Below are 16091 nucleotides of genomic sequence, written 5' to 3'. Positions count from 1 at the left end.
ACTGGAGATGGGAAGTCTTGGAAGACCATGTAGGTCAGGTCTCACAGTTTAAGGGGGTGCTGAGGAATCTAGACTTAAAAGATATTATCTCCAGTGACATGCTCCTGCAACCACAGGGAGAGCTAACCGGATTGAAAAGAGATGCTGCTCCTTAGTCAGCCTTGAATTCCACATGTTTTAATGCCAGATCACAAAGTATATCATTGAATTAATATTTGATATTTTTATAAAGACTTGGTTTATAAATAGCATAACAGTGTTTGTAAATTTTGGAAAGACACACATGAATTGTATGCCGCAGTTGTAATCCTCTAATTCTTTTTTCTCTTTTATAGTGATAATCTCAGAAAAACAAAAGTGGCCGAGGACTCTTGACCTCTCAAAAGTCAGACTAAGACAAGCTGGCTTAATTTATGACGACCTTTCCTATGAAAGTAATTTTTCCATTCAGTGACCCCTTTGACTGTCTTTCCCCCACACACCCTGTATTGTCTACCAAATCTCATGCATTAGGTACTAGTTCATTCATGACTTTATTAAATACATGCATACTTTGTCAAGTTTCTGGTAGTCATCATGTAGTTTTAAGTCATTCAACAAATATTTTCTGAGCAACCACAATGTGCCAGACATCATGTTAACTATTGGGGCTAGAAAGATGGATAAAACAAAATTCACAGTCTGGTGAAAGGAGCCATACATATAGAGGATTGATAAAAATAATGCGAGAGGCATTAGGCAGTGTTAGACACACATGGAGAGGAGAAAAAAACGGGGGGAGGGGAACCACACAGAATGAATGAGCACTTAAGAAGAAATCAGAGAAAATGTCTTATTGGAGTTGACCCCCAAAGTGAGTGCCTAAAAGATGAGTAGGTGTTTGCCAAAATTACATTTCAATTAGCTTAAGTAGCCTTACTTATATATGTGATTTCCACAAGACTTGAATTGTTGTTACACTAATTGGAAACTTCCCTTTTCTCCCCACCCCCCAGGATCCCAGAAAGCCAGGGGGTGATAATGGCAGGCAGGAATGAATTTTGGAAAATAGAGAGCTGGGCAAAGAGGAGGGGATAGCTGTATTCATCCAAGAGGACATTCTGTTCAGCCAAGTGTTTTTGGTTGTTTGGCAGGTAGAACCCCACACAAGCACAACTCCTGGGGTATATCAAATTGCCAGATTCTTTAGAGTTAAATATCCCTTTCCTTTCCTCTTTCTTTCTTTCTTTCTTTCTTTTTTTCTAACTTTATCATCAACGTATTGATGTTGATTTGGCTTCCCAAGGAGACATTGCCATAAGGGTATGAACTAACGGATTCTAGTATTCCAGTTAATTTTGCATTTTCAATTATCCACCTAATTTAATTTTTCAAAAGCCCCCTTTATCAGTGTCTCCTGCAGATTTGATTACTACAAATCAGTCCCCAGAAACAGAGAATCATCTTGCTGTGAATTGACAAATTTGGGTCTGTGAATTTTCAAGTTGAGAACCACAGTGTGGATGCAGTCAGAAAACCTGTCTTCTTCAGTTTGCTCTTAACCACAACATCTCTGCTTCTTAAGTCAGAGTGTGCTTGTATTGATCTGATCCAACACGTGTATCGGCCATATTCTGATGACTCTCAGATTTAAATCACTGGAGCTCTCCTCCCAACTTCAGACTCCTACATCAAAGAGCATCACAAATGGTGGTTCCCCCAAAATTAAATACAGAATTACAACATGATCTGGCAATCCCACTTTGGGGACTAGATCCAAAAGAATTGAAGGCAGCATCTCAGATATTTGCATATTCATGTTTGCAGCAGCATTATTCATAACAACCGACAGGTGGAAACAACTCCGATGCACATCAGGGGATGAGTGGTAAAGTAAACGTGGCGTACACTTATAGCACGGCATTATTCAGCCTTCAGGAAGAAGGAAATGCTAACGCCTTACAACATGGATGAACCTGGAAGGCATTAGACTAAGTGAAATATACCAGCCCTGAAAAGACAAATATTCTATGATTTCACTAGATGAAAGAGGTATGAGTAATTAAACTCCAAAACAGAAGTAGAATGGTGGTTGCCTAAGGCTAGGGGAGAGGGAATGGGTAGTTTTTGTTTAATGGGTACAATTTTTTGTTTTTCAAGATGAAAACTTGTAAAGATTGATCACATAATAATGTGAATATACTTAACACTACTGAATGGTACACTTAGAAATGGTTAAGATGGTAAATTTTATGTATATTTTACCACAATTTAAAAAAAATTTTTTTAATAAAGAACATGGCTTGGGATGCCTGGGTGGCTATCAGTTAAGTATCTGTCTTCAGCTTGGGTCATGATCCCAGGGTCCTGGTATAGAGCCCCATCTAGAGCTCCCTGTTCAGTACGGGTGTCTGCTTCTTCCTCTCCCTCTGTCCCTACCCCTGCTTGTACTCTCTGCCAAATAAATAAATAAAATCCTTAAAAAATAAAAATAAGATTAAAAGAATACACCTTTGCTTAATTTGTCTTTTTCTCTTGGTACTTAGAAATGAACATTGGTCTTGATAGTTGTTCAATAAATAGTTGTGTTTCACCTCTTAATGTCAAAGACTTTACACATGAAGAGATTATCTGTGGAAGACAGGGAAGTTATGCAGCACACTTATGGGATCATTCTACTGGGGGAAGGAGTATCTTTTAAAAGGAGGATCTTCCCAGGTTCATAGCACCATTTGCCATACATGCAGCAAAAACAATGATTACAGAGGCACATTTTGGGAAATTAGCTCAAAGTGGGGGGTTGTCAACACTGTGATCCCCTTTTTACATTTATTTATTTATTTTAAAAGATTTATTTATTTATTTGAGAGAGAGTGTGTGCATGCACAGGGTTTGGTGGGGGAGTGGCAGAGGCAGAGAGAATCTCAAGCAGACTCCTGCTGATTGCAGTGCGGGGGGGGGGGGGGGGGGGCTCTATCTCAAGACCCTGAGATTGTAACCTGAGCTCAGATCAAGAGCCAGACACTTGACTGAATAAGCCATCCAGGTGCCCCAAGATCCCCCTTTCTTAATGGACTATCCTTCATCAGGTTTTTAAGATTACTCCCACAGTTTTTGTATTAAAAGAGCATTTTCATTCTAGAATGTGGCGAAACCTCAACAGCAACCTAAAGACAGTCCAAATTCAGAGTGAGAAGGAATTTCACATCAAAGGTAAGCCTAGTTGTGCTATGTATAGGCAGTGGGCTATATAAACGTACTGTGTGTCTAACTTTTCAAGCATTACTTACTCATCTTATCTCTCCTGTTTGTATTTCTCTGCCTAGAAGTGGATATGACAACGATCTGCCCAGATCATTGACCTTTGCAAACAAAATTCTGGAGCCAGAGGGAACCATTCTGGCTCCCTCTTCAAAAGGAAGTTCGATTGCCTTCCTGCACTAAAGCAGTTTAGAGGATGCATCAAGGAGTGTGTGTGTGTGTGTGTGTGTGTTTATACCCAACAACTGAGTCTACTATTTGGCTGGGCAAAGAATCAATCAGTGTCATTTGTGTTGAGTCTCTAAAATGTGAAACATTTTTTAATTTCAAAATTATCGTTCAGAAAGAATGGTAATATATTGTGAGAATGGTAAGAAAATGTAAACACGGGGCGCCTGGGTGGCTCAGGGGGTTAAGTCTCTGCCTTCAGCTCAGGTCATGATCTCTGGGTCCTGGAATCATGCCCCACATCCAGCTCTCTGCTCAGTGGGAAGCCTGCCTCCTGCCTCCTCTCTGCCAACCTGAGATCTCTGTATGTCAAACAAACAAATAAATATTTAAAAAAAAAGAAAATGTAAACACGAATACACAAAAGTAGAGCACAAACTATTTCTAGCAGCAGGAAAGAAGACCAGATATCCAAATCCAAAAAGCATTTAAGGTGGTGGTGACCACTTCAAAACTCTAGCCCATGTCCACTTTCCTTTATGGAATTTAATCTAGTTGAAGATTTCCCATGACCATGCATCATTCAATTTTGTATTGTCATTGGAACAATGGGAAAAACTGGCCACATGGGAAGGGCTCCGTGAAGATCTGTTAAATGAATAAATGATTGAGTTTAAAATAAATGAATAAATGATTGAGTTTAAAATATGGAGTAAGTCCCAAGCAGGTGTGGTGATGAGTAGGGATGAGTGGCCCAGTGTTCTGGAATAGAGCCATCATTCTTTTTTTTTTTTTTTTTAAGATTTTATTTGACACACACACAGAGATCATAAGTAGGCAGAGAGGCAGGCAGAGAGACAGGGAAGCAGGTTTCCTGCCGAGCAGAGAGCTCCATGTGAGGCTGGATCCCAGGACCTTGAGATCAGGACCTGAGTAGAAGGCAGAAGCTTAACCCATCGAGCCACCCAGGCGCCCCCAGAGCCGTTATTCTTATAGATTTTGAGGCCAAAGTATGTGGACCTTGCCCTGAAAATTTATTATCAAGTTATTTAGCATGGAATGGCAATCTGACACTAGCATGTAGAATAAACTGGGGGTTGGGTGGGAAGGCTTGGTATTGGAGGTGAAAATGTCTTTCAAGAACAAGGGAAGGGGCGCCTGGGTAGCTCAGTGGGCTGAAGCCGCTGCCTTCCGCTCAGGTCTTGATCTCAGGGTCTTGGGATCGAGCCCCGCCCCGCATCGGGCTCTCTGCTCAGCAGGGAGCCTGCTTCCTCCTCTCTCTCTGCCTGCCTCTCTCTGCCTGCTTGTCATCTCTGTCAAAGAAAGAAAGAAAGAAAGAAAGAAAGAAAGAAAGAAAGAAAGAAAGAAAGAACGAACAAGGGGAAGGGCTGATTTTTTTCCTAAGGAGAATCCATTTGAGGGAAGATGATAAACTTGGGTTCTTGAGTTAGGCGTTTGAAGCCTGAAGTGCTGGTGAGAAATACACAGGCAAACTCCGGCAGTCACCAGCTGGACTTCAGCAAGAGATCCATTGGAAAGTTCCACAACCCCCCCGCACTCCCTGGCTTCATTAGCAAGACCAATGAGACTCGGGGATGATGAGGGTGGTTTCGAAGATGGTGGTGACGGTGGTGTCAGCGACGGCGACGTGATGGCAGCTAATGTTTCTTGAACGTGCCAGGCCTTGAGCTAGGTTCTTTACGTGCAGAACTGTATCTCACTGCGCACTCACAGCTGCCCCAAGATGACAAGATAATTTAGGGACTCAAGCCTTTCTCGCTGATCCGGACTGATCCCACCCTCTCTAGAACCTACACGAGTGTACGCTGGGGGAAGTACCCCGTATTCGGGCCCGGGCACAGCTCAGAAACGTGGAGACCCCTCTTTAGGGAGCGCCCCACCTTATCAGAGCAGGAATCCCCGGGACGCGCGCCACGGTGAGGGGCAGGAGCCCAGCGCCCTGGAAGCACAGTATCAGCCTCTGCGGCGCCCGGCCTGCCCGAGGTACCGGCTCCTCGCCCGCCAGGGGGCGCCTCGATCCGTCCTAGGCGCGCCCGACCGAGGGCAGGTGACGCGGCGCCCCGCCCCGCGGGGGGGGGGTCCCCGCCCGGCGCGCGCCCGGCGCCGGGCGAGAGATTAAACGGCGGGAGGGGTGGGGATGGGACGCGAGGGGTCACGTCAAAGCGGCGTAGACAAAGGGCGGGCGCGCGCACGTCTTTACGCACGCCTCGGCCGGCGGCGGCGGCCAAGGGCGGGAGGGATCGTCCGCGGAGGGATTGGGAGATTCGGAGCCTCACGGCCGGTGAGTATGACCGGGTTCCCGCCGGCCTGAAGGTCACAGGCCCCAGGGGAGCCGACTGCGGGCCGGGGGGTTCGGGGCCAGGCACCCCGCGAGCGGCCTGCGGGCTGAGAACCCCCTCCCTGCGCCGCTCCGGCGTCAGGAGACACCATCGCCGCTTCCCGGGGTTTCCCGGCCTGTCGGAGCGGTCCGCCCCTCGGCCGCAGTGGAACCGTCCGCGCCCCTCCCCGGCGAGCGTTAGCCGCGCCGCGCTCGGTCCCGCCGCGCTCCGGCCCCGCCGCGCTCCGGTCCCGCCGCAGCGGCCGGAGCCCCGCGCCCCGCACTCCCGGAGGCCGGTGCCGGGCGCTCCTGCCACTCCCTGCTCAGTGTGGCCCCGCGCCGCACGGGCGCCCCGCGCTTCTCCCGCATCCCGGGTGCTCCGCCGCGCGTCGTCCCCGAGCGTGGAGGCGGGGAGCTTGGGACGGCCGAGGGGGCACCGGGGATCACGAGGAGGCGCTTCACCTGTAATTTCTTTCTGTCCTTCGGCTTCCCTGGGATGTAGAGGGGCCTCGCTGCTTCTCCAGAGGAACCCATTTTTCTTTCTTGAATTTAACCCCGAAACCCTTCGCCTTCCCGTCTCGATACGGCGCCCTGCAAGGCGTCCTTCCAGAGGGTCTTGTTGATGTTCTCCCTTCTGGTTCATGGAGGGTTTTAACTTCGGCAGTTTCGAAGTTAGGGAAAATCGACTCCGCGGAACACATGCATCGCTCTAGAAATAAGCTCCATACTGCACCGCTCCTGCCGGCGGGGCCACGGGTCTGCCCAGCGATAACCTCCTTGAGAGCATTTCCTTTTTGGCTCATTTTCCTTAATTTTGACTGAACCCTGCGTGCCTCTGCTCAGTTTCATCTCCTGTAGATACTGTCCCAACCCAAGGGAGATGGTGGGAAAGCGGTTATCCCTGTGCCAAAGACCTAGTCATGATCATAACAGGCATCATAAATGCCAGTCTGGTATTCTTTCCTCACTTGATAGTGGTTTGTGTTTGTTTTTCCCCTTTCTGCCAACCTTGTATTATGGAGATTCAGATATACAAAAAGAGATAAAATAGTAAGCCAGCATGTAGCAGCATCCAGCCTCAACGACTGATTTTCAGGTTAAGCCTGTCCCATCCATTTCCCCCTCCTCTAAGCTCTGGGATAAGTCCTAGATGTCAACAGTAGCTTGAGATTCAAAATAAAGATCGTACTGTGTAAAGTCATAACGTACTTTTCTGGGACAAAGTCTACTATTCGAATTTCTTTAAGAAATATGTAATAACATTGAAGAAGGGCGGGAAGAGAGCACCTAAAATGATCAAGGTAATAGAGGACAGGTTGAAAGAAAAAGTCTGTCAGATGTCAGTGAGAACTTCCAGGTCATCTTCCTTTTTCACTTTTGATGCACCCTCAGGGTCCTAAGGGTTCGGTGACTTGTCCGGATCACTAGGAATAAGAGTCCAACTGAGGCTGGAAACCTTGCCCAACTCCACATTCACTCTTCTTTCTCCTAATACTGCCTTTATGTTGTTTCTTTTAGGAAAGGGAAGTGTGTGGAAGGGCTCTAACAATGAAAGGTTTGGATGGGTTAATAGGAACTTTTCCATCAATTTCTGGAATAATGAAATTAGGGGATATGTCTTAAAATATTTCTTATGTCATATATGGGACAAATGAGAAATTCTAATCCCAGTTTTAGTAAACATGGGAAAAGTGTGACCTTAGAAGGGGAATACCAGCTGAGAATAATTACGAACTTGAAAAGATGGAGATAACATTCACAGCTATTTCAGAAAGAGCAGCTAAGGGAAATGAATGATTTGGCATACACTCCTGGTTTTGCTCTTGATAGCAGAACAATAGAACCTTTCTATGAAACATCCTTTCTTGACATTAAAAGATAAAAATCCTCAGCTAGATGTAACATGGATTAGGTGTTTGCTTTCATTTCTTTTTTTTCTCTTTTTTTTGTTTTCGTTTTTAACAAAACCATAGTATGTATTTCTTAGCACACTTTGTGCTGTGAAGTTTAAGAGTCTTCACCCTTAAAATTGGAGAGGATATTTTACCTCCAAGGAATACTGTGAGCAAAGGAATTTCTGTATATAGAGTTCATTGAGTTTGCTTTTAAGTTGTGTTTATATGATGTGACAAAGTGTTTGTAAATTATTTTCAAGATTTACTTTTGTTAGCTTGTGATTTAAATACAGGGGTCGTCCCATGCATTCAGCTTATGAAACTAAGTGCTGAGAGAACAGCATTGGGGTGTCTTGGTAAATCATTACCCTACAGACATGGATGCAGGGAGAACTTTTATGATTTTGTGTGGGTTTTGTGGGGTTTTTGTTGTTTTTAGAGAGGGAGGGTGGAGAGAGGGAGGAGGAAGGGGAGGGAAAGAATCTTAAGCAGGCTCCACACAAAGTACAGAGCCTTACCGTCAGGACCCTGAGATCATGACCTGAAACAAAAATCAAGAGTCAGCACTTAACCGACTGAGTCACCCGGGTACCCCTCGTGTGGGTTTGTGTGTGTGTTTGTGGTATCAGAAAGAGTGCAGTGGTTAGCTAGGATTCTAACCTTGTAGCTAGTTTCTGCTGAAGAATAAACCACTTCTCATATCTGTATGAACATCACAAAATGTTACCTTTTATTAAAAATCTTTCTGGAGATAGAAGCCAGAGATTATCTGATCCTGATTGAACTGTACTACAAAATTGTTTCTTCAAATAAAATAGAACCTCATTATGGCTAGGCATTTACTTCTTTCTGCATCATTGTGCTCAAGGAGGACTTGATCAAGTATCATCAATTCCATGTATCACTAAACTACAGAATACTTAGGATAGCTTGAAGAGCACTGAATTTTAGAATTTGTAGGAATGTTCTAAAGCTTCTAACTCCTTTAAAGGTACTCTCTCTCCTTTAAAATATGCATACCCATGCACCTGCCACCCAGTCACGGCATCGTCTTGTTTCTTTGGGCACTCTTTGAGTGTGCATTGCACCTTCTTTTAAACTAGAAGCCCGGGGTGCCTGGGTGGCTCAGTGGGTTAGAGCCTCTGCCTTCGGCTCGGGTCATGATCCCAGCATCCTGGGATCAAGCCCCGCATCCGGCTCTCTTCTCTGCAGAGAGCCTGCTTCCTCCTCTCTCTGCCTGCATCCCTGCCTGCTTGTGATTTCTCTCTCTGTCAAATAAACTAGAAGCCCAAGATCTGCAATATTAGAATGATGCTTTGTAAAAAGGAGGAACATAGTAAGTTTTTGTTGACCTTTTGAATTAAAATTCCAAAAAAACTGGTGAGGAAATTGAAATCCAGGGAAGCTGAATGATGTACAGACCAGGTAGTAACAAAGTTGTGCCTGAGCTCTTAACTAAGGAGACTCCTGAGTTCCAATTCTAAGCTCCTCTATGGGACCATTTTCTTGACACAGCAGAGGAATGCGGAGGGAAAAAATATTTATGTTTGTTATTAATGCACATATTTTATTTTCAGGGTCTTCTTTAAACGCTTCAGATCTGGGGCACCTGGGTGGCTTAGTTGGTTAAGCATCCGACTCTTGATCTTGGGATCCTGAGTTTGAACCCTGCATTGGGCTCTGCTCTGGGTGTGGAGCCCCTTTAAATAAAAATAAATAGGGACGCCTGGGTGGCTCAGTCTTTAAGCATCTGCCTTCAACTCAGGTCATGATTCCAGTCCAGGGTCCTGGAATCGGAGCCCTGCATTGGCCTCTCCGCTCAGCAGGAAGCTTGCTTCTCCCTGTCCTGCTCCCCTGCTTGTGTTCCCTCTCTTGCTGTGTCTCTCTGTCAAATAAATAAATAAATAATAAACATATTTGATCAGTGTTAACTAATAGAAATAGAGAACACATCGTATGTATAATTTTACATTTTGTAATAGCTACTTTTTTTAAAAAATTTTTTTTCCTCAAAGATTTTATTTATTTGTCAGAGAGAGAGCACAGTCAAGCGCTCGCACACGCACAAGCAGAGGGAGTGGCAGGCAGAGAAAGAAGCCGGTTCCTTGCTGAGCAAGGAGCCTGATGGTGGGACTGGATCCCAGAATGGTGGGACCATGACCTGAGCTGAAGGCAGACGCTGAACCAGCTGAGCCACCCAGGCGTCCCATGTAAGAGCCACTTTTAAAAAAGTACAAAGAAACATGAAAATAATTTTAATCATGTATTTTATTTAACCCAAATTATCCAGAATGTCACTTAAATGTGTAATCAAGATACAGATTATTAATGAGGTCTTTTACATTTAGTTTTTCACAGAACATTTAAATCCAGTGTGTATCTTATTTACATTTACAACATATTTCAATTTGGACTACCCACATTTCAGGTGCTCACGAGTTATATGTGATTAGTGGCTGCTGTGTTGGACAACACGGAGTCACTGTCAGCTGAGCATAAAGATAAAGGAGGATTTTAGGTTCTTAGTAATACTCAATTCTGAGGTTACAATAGTTTGTGGTTGTGATCATTGTTTTTTTTTGTTTCATGTCTTAGTGATTTTTCTCTGCATAATTAGGATTGCTTCAAGTTTGTAGCAAGTTGAATAGAGAAGTCTGATGGTCCACAAATTTTGTACCTTTGTGATGAAATGCTTTCTTGTCCTTTTTTTGGGGGGGGTCTGTGGGATCAATCTTCTCTCTCTCTCTTTCTAACCATCTTGACCATTTTAAAGTGTATAGGCCAGGAATAATGCTCTCTCATTTTAAAATAACACTATTTAGTTGGGGGTGGGGTGGGGAGCTTGATTTTTAAAAAACAACCAGTAGCAAAACTAATAAAATAACCTAATAAAAAATGGGTAAAGATTTGAACACTTCACCAAAGAAGATAGACAGATAGTGAATAAGCACAAAAGATATTCAGTATCATTGGTCATTGGGGAAATGCAAATTAAAACTATGAGCTGCCACTTCACATCAATTCGTGTGTCTAAAATTAAAAAGACTGATCCTGTCAAGTGGTGGTGAGGTTGTAGAGCGAATAGAACTTTTGTACATTGCTGGTGAGGATGCAAAATGTTGGTACAACCCTTTAGAAAGCAGTTTGGCGGGATGCCTTGGAGGCTCAGTTAAGTCTGCCTTAGGCTCAGTTCACCACCCTGGGCTGCTGGGATCCAGTCCGGCAGAGTCCTGCCTGGGCTCCTTGCTCAACAGGAAGCCCGCTTCACCCTCTGCCTGCCACTCCCTGGGCTTCTGCGCTTTCTCTGACAGATAAATAAAATCGTTGAAAGAAAAGAAAGAAAGCAGTTTGGCAGGTAAACATACACCTGCTTTAGGCTCCCATCAGTACACTCCTAGGTATTTATTTACCCAAGAGAAATTAAACTGTTTGTCTGTGTAAAGACTTATAGATAGCAGCTTTATTCGTAACAGTTCCAAACCGGAACAGTCCAGTTGTTGGTCAGTAGGTGAATGCGTACGCGAATGTGGTGTACCTATACATTGGACTCCCGCTCAGCAGTAAAAAGGAATGAACTCGTGACCTGTGCAGCAACATGAAGGACTCTCAGAGTAATTATGCTGAGTGAAATAAGCCAGACAGAAAAAAGTTAAAAAGTAAATAAAAGTCCAGAAAGTTGCTTCCAATTACATATGTGGAGCTCTCAGAGCAGCGCTCAGGTCAGGTAATGAAATGTCGTGGGTCTTAAAACTCCAGTAAGTCAAATTGTCCTTTCTTAGGCTGATTGACCCCAGAACCAAATATCCTGTGACCTTTGTCTGTTTTTTTCTTTTCCAGCTCTGGAGACTTCATGTTGCTTTGGGGGATCTTGGTACCAGGTTTCTTATTACCCGGTTCCAAGTTGGGTTAGTCCTTTGTAGGCAAGGGGAAAGTTATGTAAGGTCAGTGACTTAGTTAAGACGAAGACCCCAGAACTGACTGTATTACTGTCTTCTTTCTGGTGAGTTGAGTTATCCTTTAGCTTACTGTATCTTGACTTGGTCTTGAACCATTTATTTTATCTAGGATCGATGTCAGCTCTGTCTTTAGTCTTGGTTTTTTTAGCGCTTCAGATTCACTTCAGCCTAGTAGCTCTGAGTGCTGCCCTGTTCCCTTGGAAACACTGTATACTTCCTCCGAAGCAAGGGCTTTCCATTCAAGCAAATTTCTTCTACTCCACTACTCTGATACACTTGACATTCAGTTCACTCAGCACTGTTACCTATTCAAAATGGTAAATAAGATTTTAAAGGTAGCAAAAAGATAAAGTGACCTCTCCCTTACACTCCTAGAGGCAGCAACTATAGCCATTTTTGTATCTTTCCAGAGATCTGTATCTTTGCAAATACATATAAACTGTATATATTTTTCCTTTTCCTCCCTCTCAGTTGGTATTTACTGGGGGCATTGTTTGGCATCTAACTGGTAGATTGTTTATCAGTGCACAAGTAAATTCTTTTTTCATTTAACAGATGAATAGCATTCCATTGTATCTTCTGTTGATTGTGGCCGGTGATGTTTCCTTGGCTATTATAGACAGTGCTGCAGTCAGAAAATGTGCACACACATCATCTTATATATGCATCAGTACAGGGTTTCTCAGCCTCAGCACCCTTGTCATTTGGGGCCGAGTAATTCTTCGCTGCCAGAGGTGACCTACGTATTACAGGATGTTTAGCAATATCCTGTCGTCTTTGTACTCATTGCCGGTAGCTCCCCGTCCCAAGTCCTGACAACTAAAAGGTCTGCAGACATTACCAAATGGTAGGGAGAGTGTTGAGGGAGAGGTTAGGGGGCAAATGGCCCCTGGTTGAAAACTACCGCTCTAATCTATGAGGTTTTTTGTTTCTTTGTTTTTTGTTTAGAGAGAGAGTATGCAAGCAGGAGGGGGCCAGAGAGAAGAAGAGAGAGAATCTTAAGCAGGCTCCACGCCCACGGTGGAGATCATGACCCTGAGATCATGACCTGAGCCAAAATCAGGAGTTGAATGGTCAGCTGACTAAGCCATCCAGGCACCCCTCTGATTTATCTTTTTTTAATCTAATTTAAGATACATTTTTAGAGGTAGAATTTCTGGAGCTGAGGTTGTGTGTATTAAAATTCTGATGGCCCGGGGGCCTGGGTGGCTCAGTCGTGAAGCAGCTGCCTTTGGCTTAGGTCATGGTTGTCCCACAGTAAATCATAATGAGGGGAGCCTGGGTGGCTCATTTGGTTTGTTAAGTGTCCGTCTTTTAGTTTCTTTTCTTTTCTCTTCTTTTCTTTTCTTTTTTTTAAAGATTGTATTTATTTATTTGACAGAGAGAGGGAATACAAGCAGGGGGAGTGGGAGAAGGAGCCTGATGTGGGGCTTGATCCCAGGACCCTGGGATCATGACACAAGCCAAAGTCAGACACCCAACGACTGAGCCACCCAGCCGCCCCACCTCTACCCCCAGCTCTTGGTTTATGCTCGGGTAATGATCTCAGAGTTGTAAGATCTAGCCCTGCTCTGGGCTCTGCCCTGAGCATGGAGTCTGCTTGAGATTCTCTCCCTTTTCCTCTCCCTCCCCCTCTGCTCCCTCTCTCGCGTGTGCATGCACAGATTCTGTCTCAAATAAAAACATTTTTAAAAAATCATAAGGAAGTGGGAGGGCCTCGGTGGCTCTGTGGGTTAAGCCTCTGCCTTTGGCTCAGGTCATGATCTCAGGGTCTTGGGATTGAGCCCCACATCCGGGTCTCTGCTCAGCAGGGAGCCTGCTTCCCCCTCTCTGCCTGCCTCTCTGCCTACTTGTGATCTCTCTGTCAAATAAATAAATAAAATCTTTAAATAAAATCATAAGAGAAAATACATTTATGGCACTATATTTTTCCAAAAAATCCATATGTAAGTGGACCTGCACAATTCATACCTGTATTGCTGTTCAAGGGTCAGCTGTATTTGGTTCTGTACTTAGAATCATAAATGTCCTTGTCTTGTGATTGGGTCAGAATTGGTTTAAATGAGCTGATATAAATGAAGTTCCCTCTGTTATTTTCTCTTCCAGGATCCTGTTTTTCTTGCTAACAATCATCAAAGTGTGAAATTTTGTGTATGCTTATTTGCTTAACACCTGTTTCTAGGCATATTTGCTCACCTCTAAATACCACCTGACCTAATGTGTGGCATATATTATGTGCCCAGTGAATATATGTTGAATGAATGAACTTGTCATTCTGAGAACTGAGGAACACTAGAAATTGGGTCATGTGGGGGCCTAAAGCCTAAAGGCCCCATTTGCCATTCAGTGGGCTGAAGAGTTTAGCTAGTGGTGGGTTGTGTCTTCTGAGAGGCTCATAACTACTTGGTTCTTGGGTTTTTCTCTGGACCCTTTGGGCTGTTAGGGGTACTTTGGTGCAAATAACTCTGTGTGAGTTTGGCTGAAAGCTGTGGAAATTAAGAGAAATGAGCAAATACTACCTCATGGTTATGGAGTCATATTTATTTGAAGCAAAGGGATAGCCTTTCCTAAGTGAGATTATTCTAAGTGAAATTATCCAGATAATTTATCCACAATTATCTGGAAATTGTGGTGTGGTCGAGCTCTGCCATGACTAATTTTCTGATATTATTTCCAGATATCAAAGTTTGTGTTAAAGGGGCCTAAGACAGCAGTCTTCTGGTTTCAGTGGCTGCTCTGCTAATCCAGCAAGATGTTGGGAACTCTGTTTGATAACTGCAGTTTGCTTGCTTTTTCTCTTTACTTCTAAGAATTTATGTGAGGATTGTTCAGCGTTGGCCAGATAACTTGTTTGGCTAAGTGACTATTCTCTTTGTTCTGGAGTCTGGCACTCACAAACATGAGCTCAAGGGGTGGGCAGGACCATAGAGGGGAGTGCCTCTGGGTCAGGGGGAAAAGAGTGGCTGGGTCATGGGTTGGCAAACTCTAGGGTCAGATAGGAAGTATTTTAGGCTTTGCTGGCCGTGGTCTCTGTCACAAATTATTCTTTGTTTTTTTACAATTCTTTAAAGATACAAAAACCATTCCTAGCTTGCGAGTCTTAGAAAAACAGGCCAAAGCCAGATTTGCCCCACAGGCCCTGGTTCTCCAACCCTTGAACTAAGTGAAGAAATTAGTTTATTGCTAAATGTGTTTAATGTTTGGGGACATGAACCCAGAATAACCTTGGGAATTGTCAGTTGATTGTGATTCAAAGAAAAGAGATCTAAACTCTTGGATGGGAAGTCACAGTGACCCTAGTGTCTGTCACCTTGTGTCCATGAAACTCAGGGTAACCATGGCCAGTGGGACGGAGGGATTTTGCTGCTGCTTTCCCAGGGGAATGCTGGACAAGGGAGACAGGGACCGAAGAGGGGAAGAGATGTGGCCCTACACTTAGGCAGGAATTAGGTTTAAAGAATACAGTGACTCAGCAAATTAATCAGGAATATTTCTAATTTCCTCAACCTCTGCTGGGTTGTTGTTAGAAATCTGGCATGTGGAGTCAGTTTGGCCAGTTTATATAAAAGAGCAGGTTTGTACCTGGGATTCTGAGAACACCAAATTCTGATACATGAATCCAGTTTGGCCTTGTGGTTTTTCCCTGACCACAGAAAGTTCTGTAGACCAGGCCTGGCACAAAGGAAGTGTTAATTTATTCCAGGGTAGTTTGAGAGCTAGGAGGGCATACTGATTAAAGAGCAGGGACTGAGACAGAGCCCCTGCTCCAGATTCTTGCTCTGCTACTTAGTAGCCGTGTCATTCTGGGTAACATACTTAATCCTCTAAGCCTCCGTTTTGCCCTGTGTCAGATAGCAGTGGTAGTAAAACTCCACCATAGGGTTGTGAGACTTAGGTGAGGTCAGATATGGAAAATGTTTGCCATGTGAGCTCAGGCTCTGTGGTGTTGTTAGCATGCGGTAAAAGTTAGCAGTGGTGGTGACCATGTGAATGTGGAAGAACTGGAGGATCCAAAACAGGAACTACTGTTTGTGACTCAGTGCCACGAAATACCTTGTCCTTTTGATTTAATCATGAAATATGTGGGTATGTAATGGGAGCAGTACTGGGTTAGGAGTCTGAAGAACTAGATCTGTCTCTCTCTGTCTTCATTTCCTAATTGATAAAATGGAAGTAATACCGTTGGCAGGTTATAAAAGAACCTATGAAAGGCCTCTAAGAGTTCTAAAAAGTCACTGGACAAAATTTAAGGTAAAGGTAGTAACCTACTTATTTGTTCAATTTCTTGACCTTCTGAATGTGTAGGAACTGAGCCAGAAGATGATTGGTGTGAAGCTGCAGTGTTTGCCAGAGATTTGAAAGGACTTTCCCAAGTGCAGGACTTGCATTGGTAACTTGTGGTTAGGGATAAGTAATATAAAATTGAAATGCTTTTGTAAGATATTTAAAATAGTGGAGTTCATGAGTGGCTGTATTAAGTGGAAAAAGCCAATC

The 16091-nt window shown here is 44.0% G+C and overlaps 1 protein-coding gene across 2 annotated transcripts in view; it reads left to right on the top strand.

The window, feature by feature from the left end:
• The first annotated feature begins 5551 nt into the window (after window positions 1–5551).
• The window catches only part of GPAT4 (glycerol-3-phosphate acyltransferase 4), a 34020-nt gene continuing 23480 nt past the window's right edge, over window positions 5552–16091 (top strand). Inside the window, exon 1 of one of the 2 annotated variants that reach the window (XM_045070909.1) lies at window positions 5552–5710. In XM_045070909.1, coding sequence (XP_044926844.1) covers window positions 5567–5710 — 144 coding nt within the window. In that variant the 5' untranslated portion in view covers window positions 5552–5566. The remainder of the gene's footprint in view (window positions 5711–16091) is intronic. The other variant, XM_045070908.1, reaches the window with a different exon arrangement.

Source organism: Mustela putorius, unplaced genomic scaffold (genome assembly GCF_011764305.1).
Source record: "Mustela putorius furo isolate JIRA1106 unplaced genomic scaffold, ASM1176430v1.1 tig00003976_pilon_pilon_pilon, whole genome shotgun sequence".
NCBI lineage: Eukaryota > Metazoa > Chordata > Mammalia > Carnivora > Mustelidae > Mustela > Mustela putorius.
The sequence above is the reverse complement of the archived record's forward strand: the minus strand, read 5'-3'. Positions and strand labels throughout refer to the sequence as shown.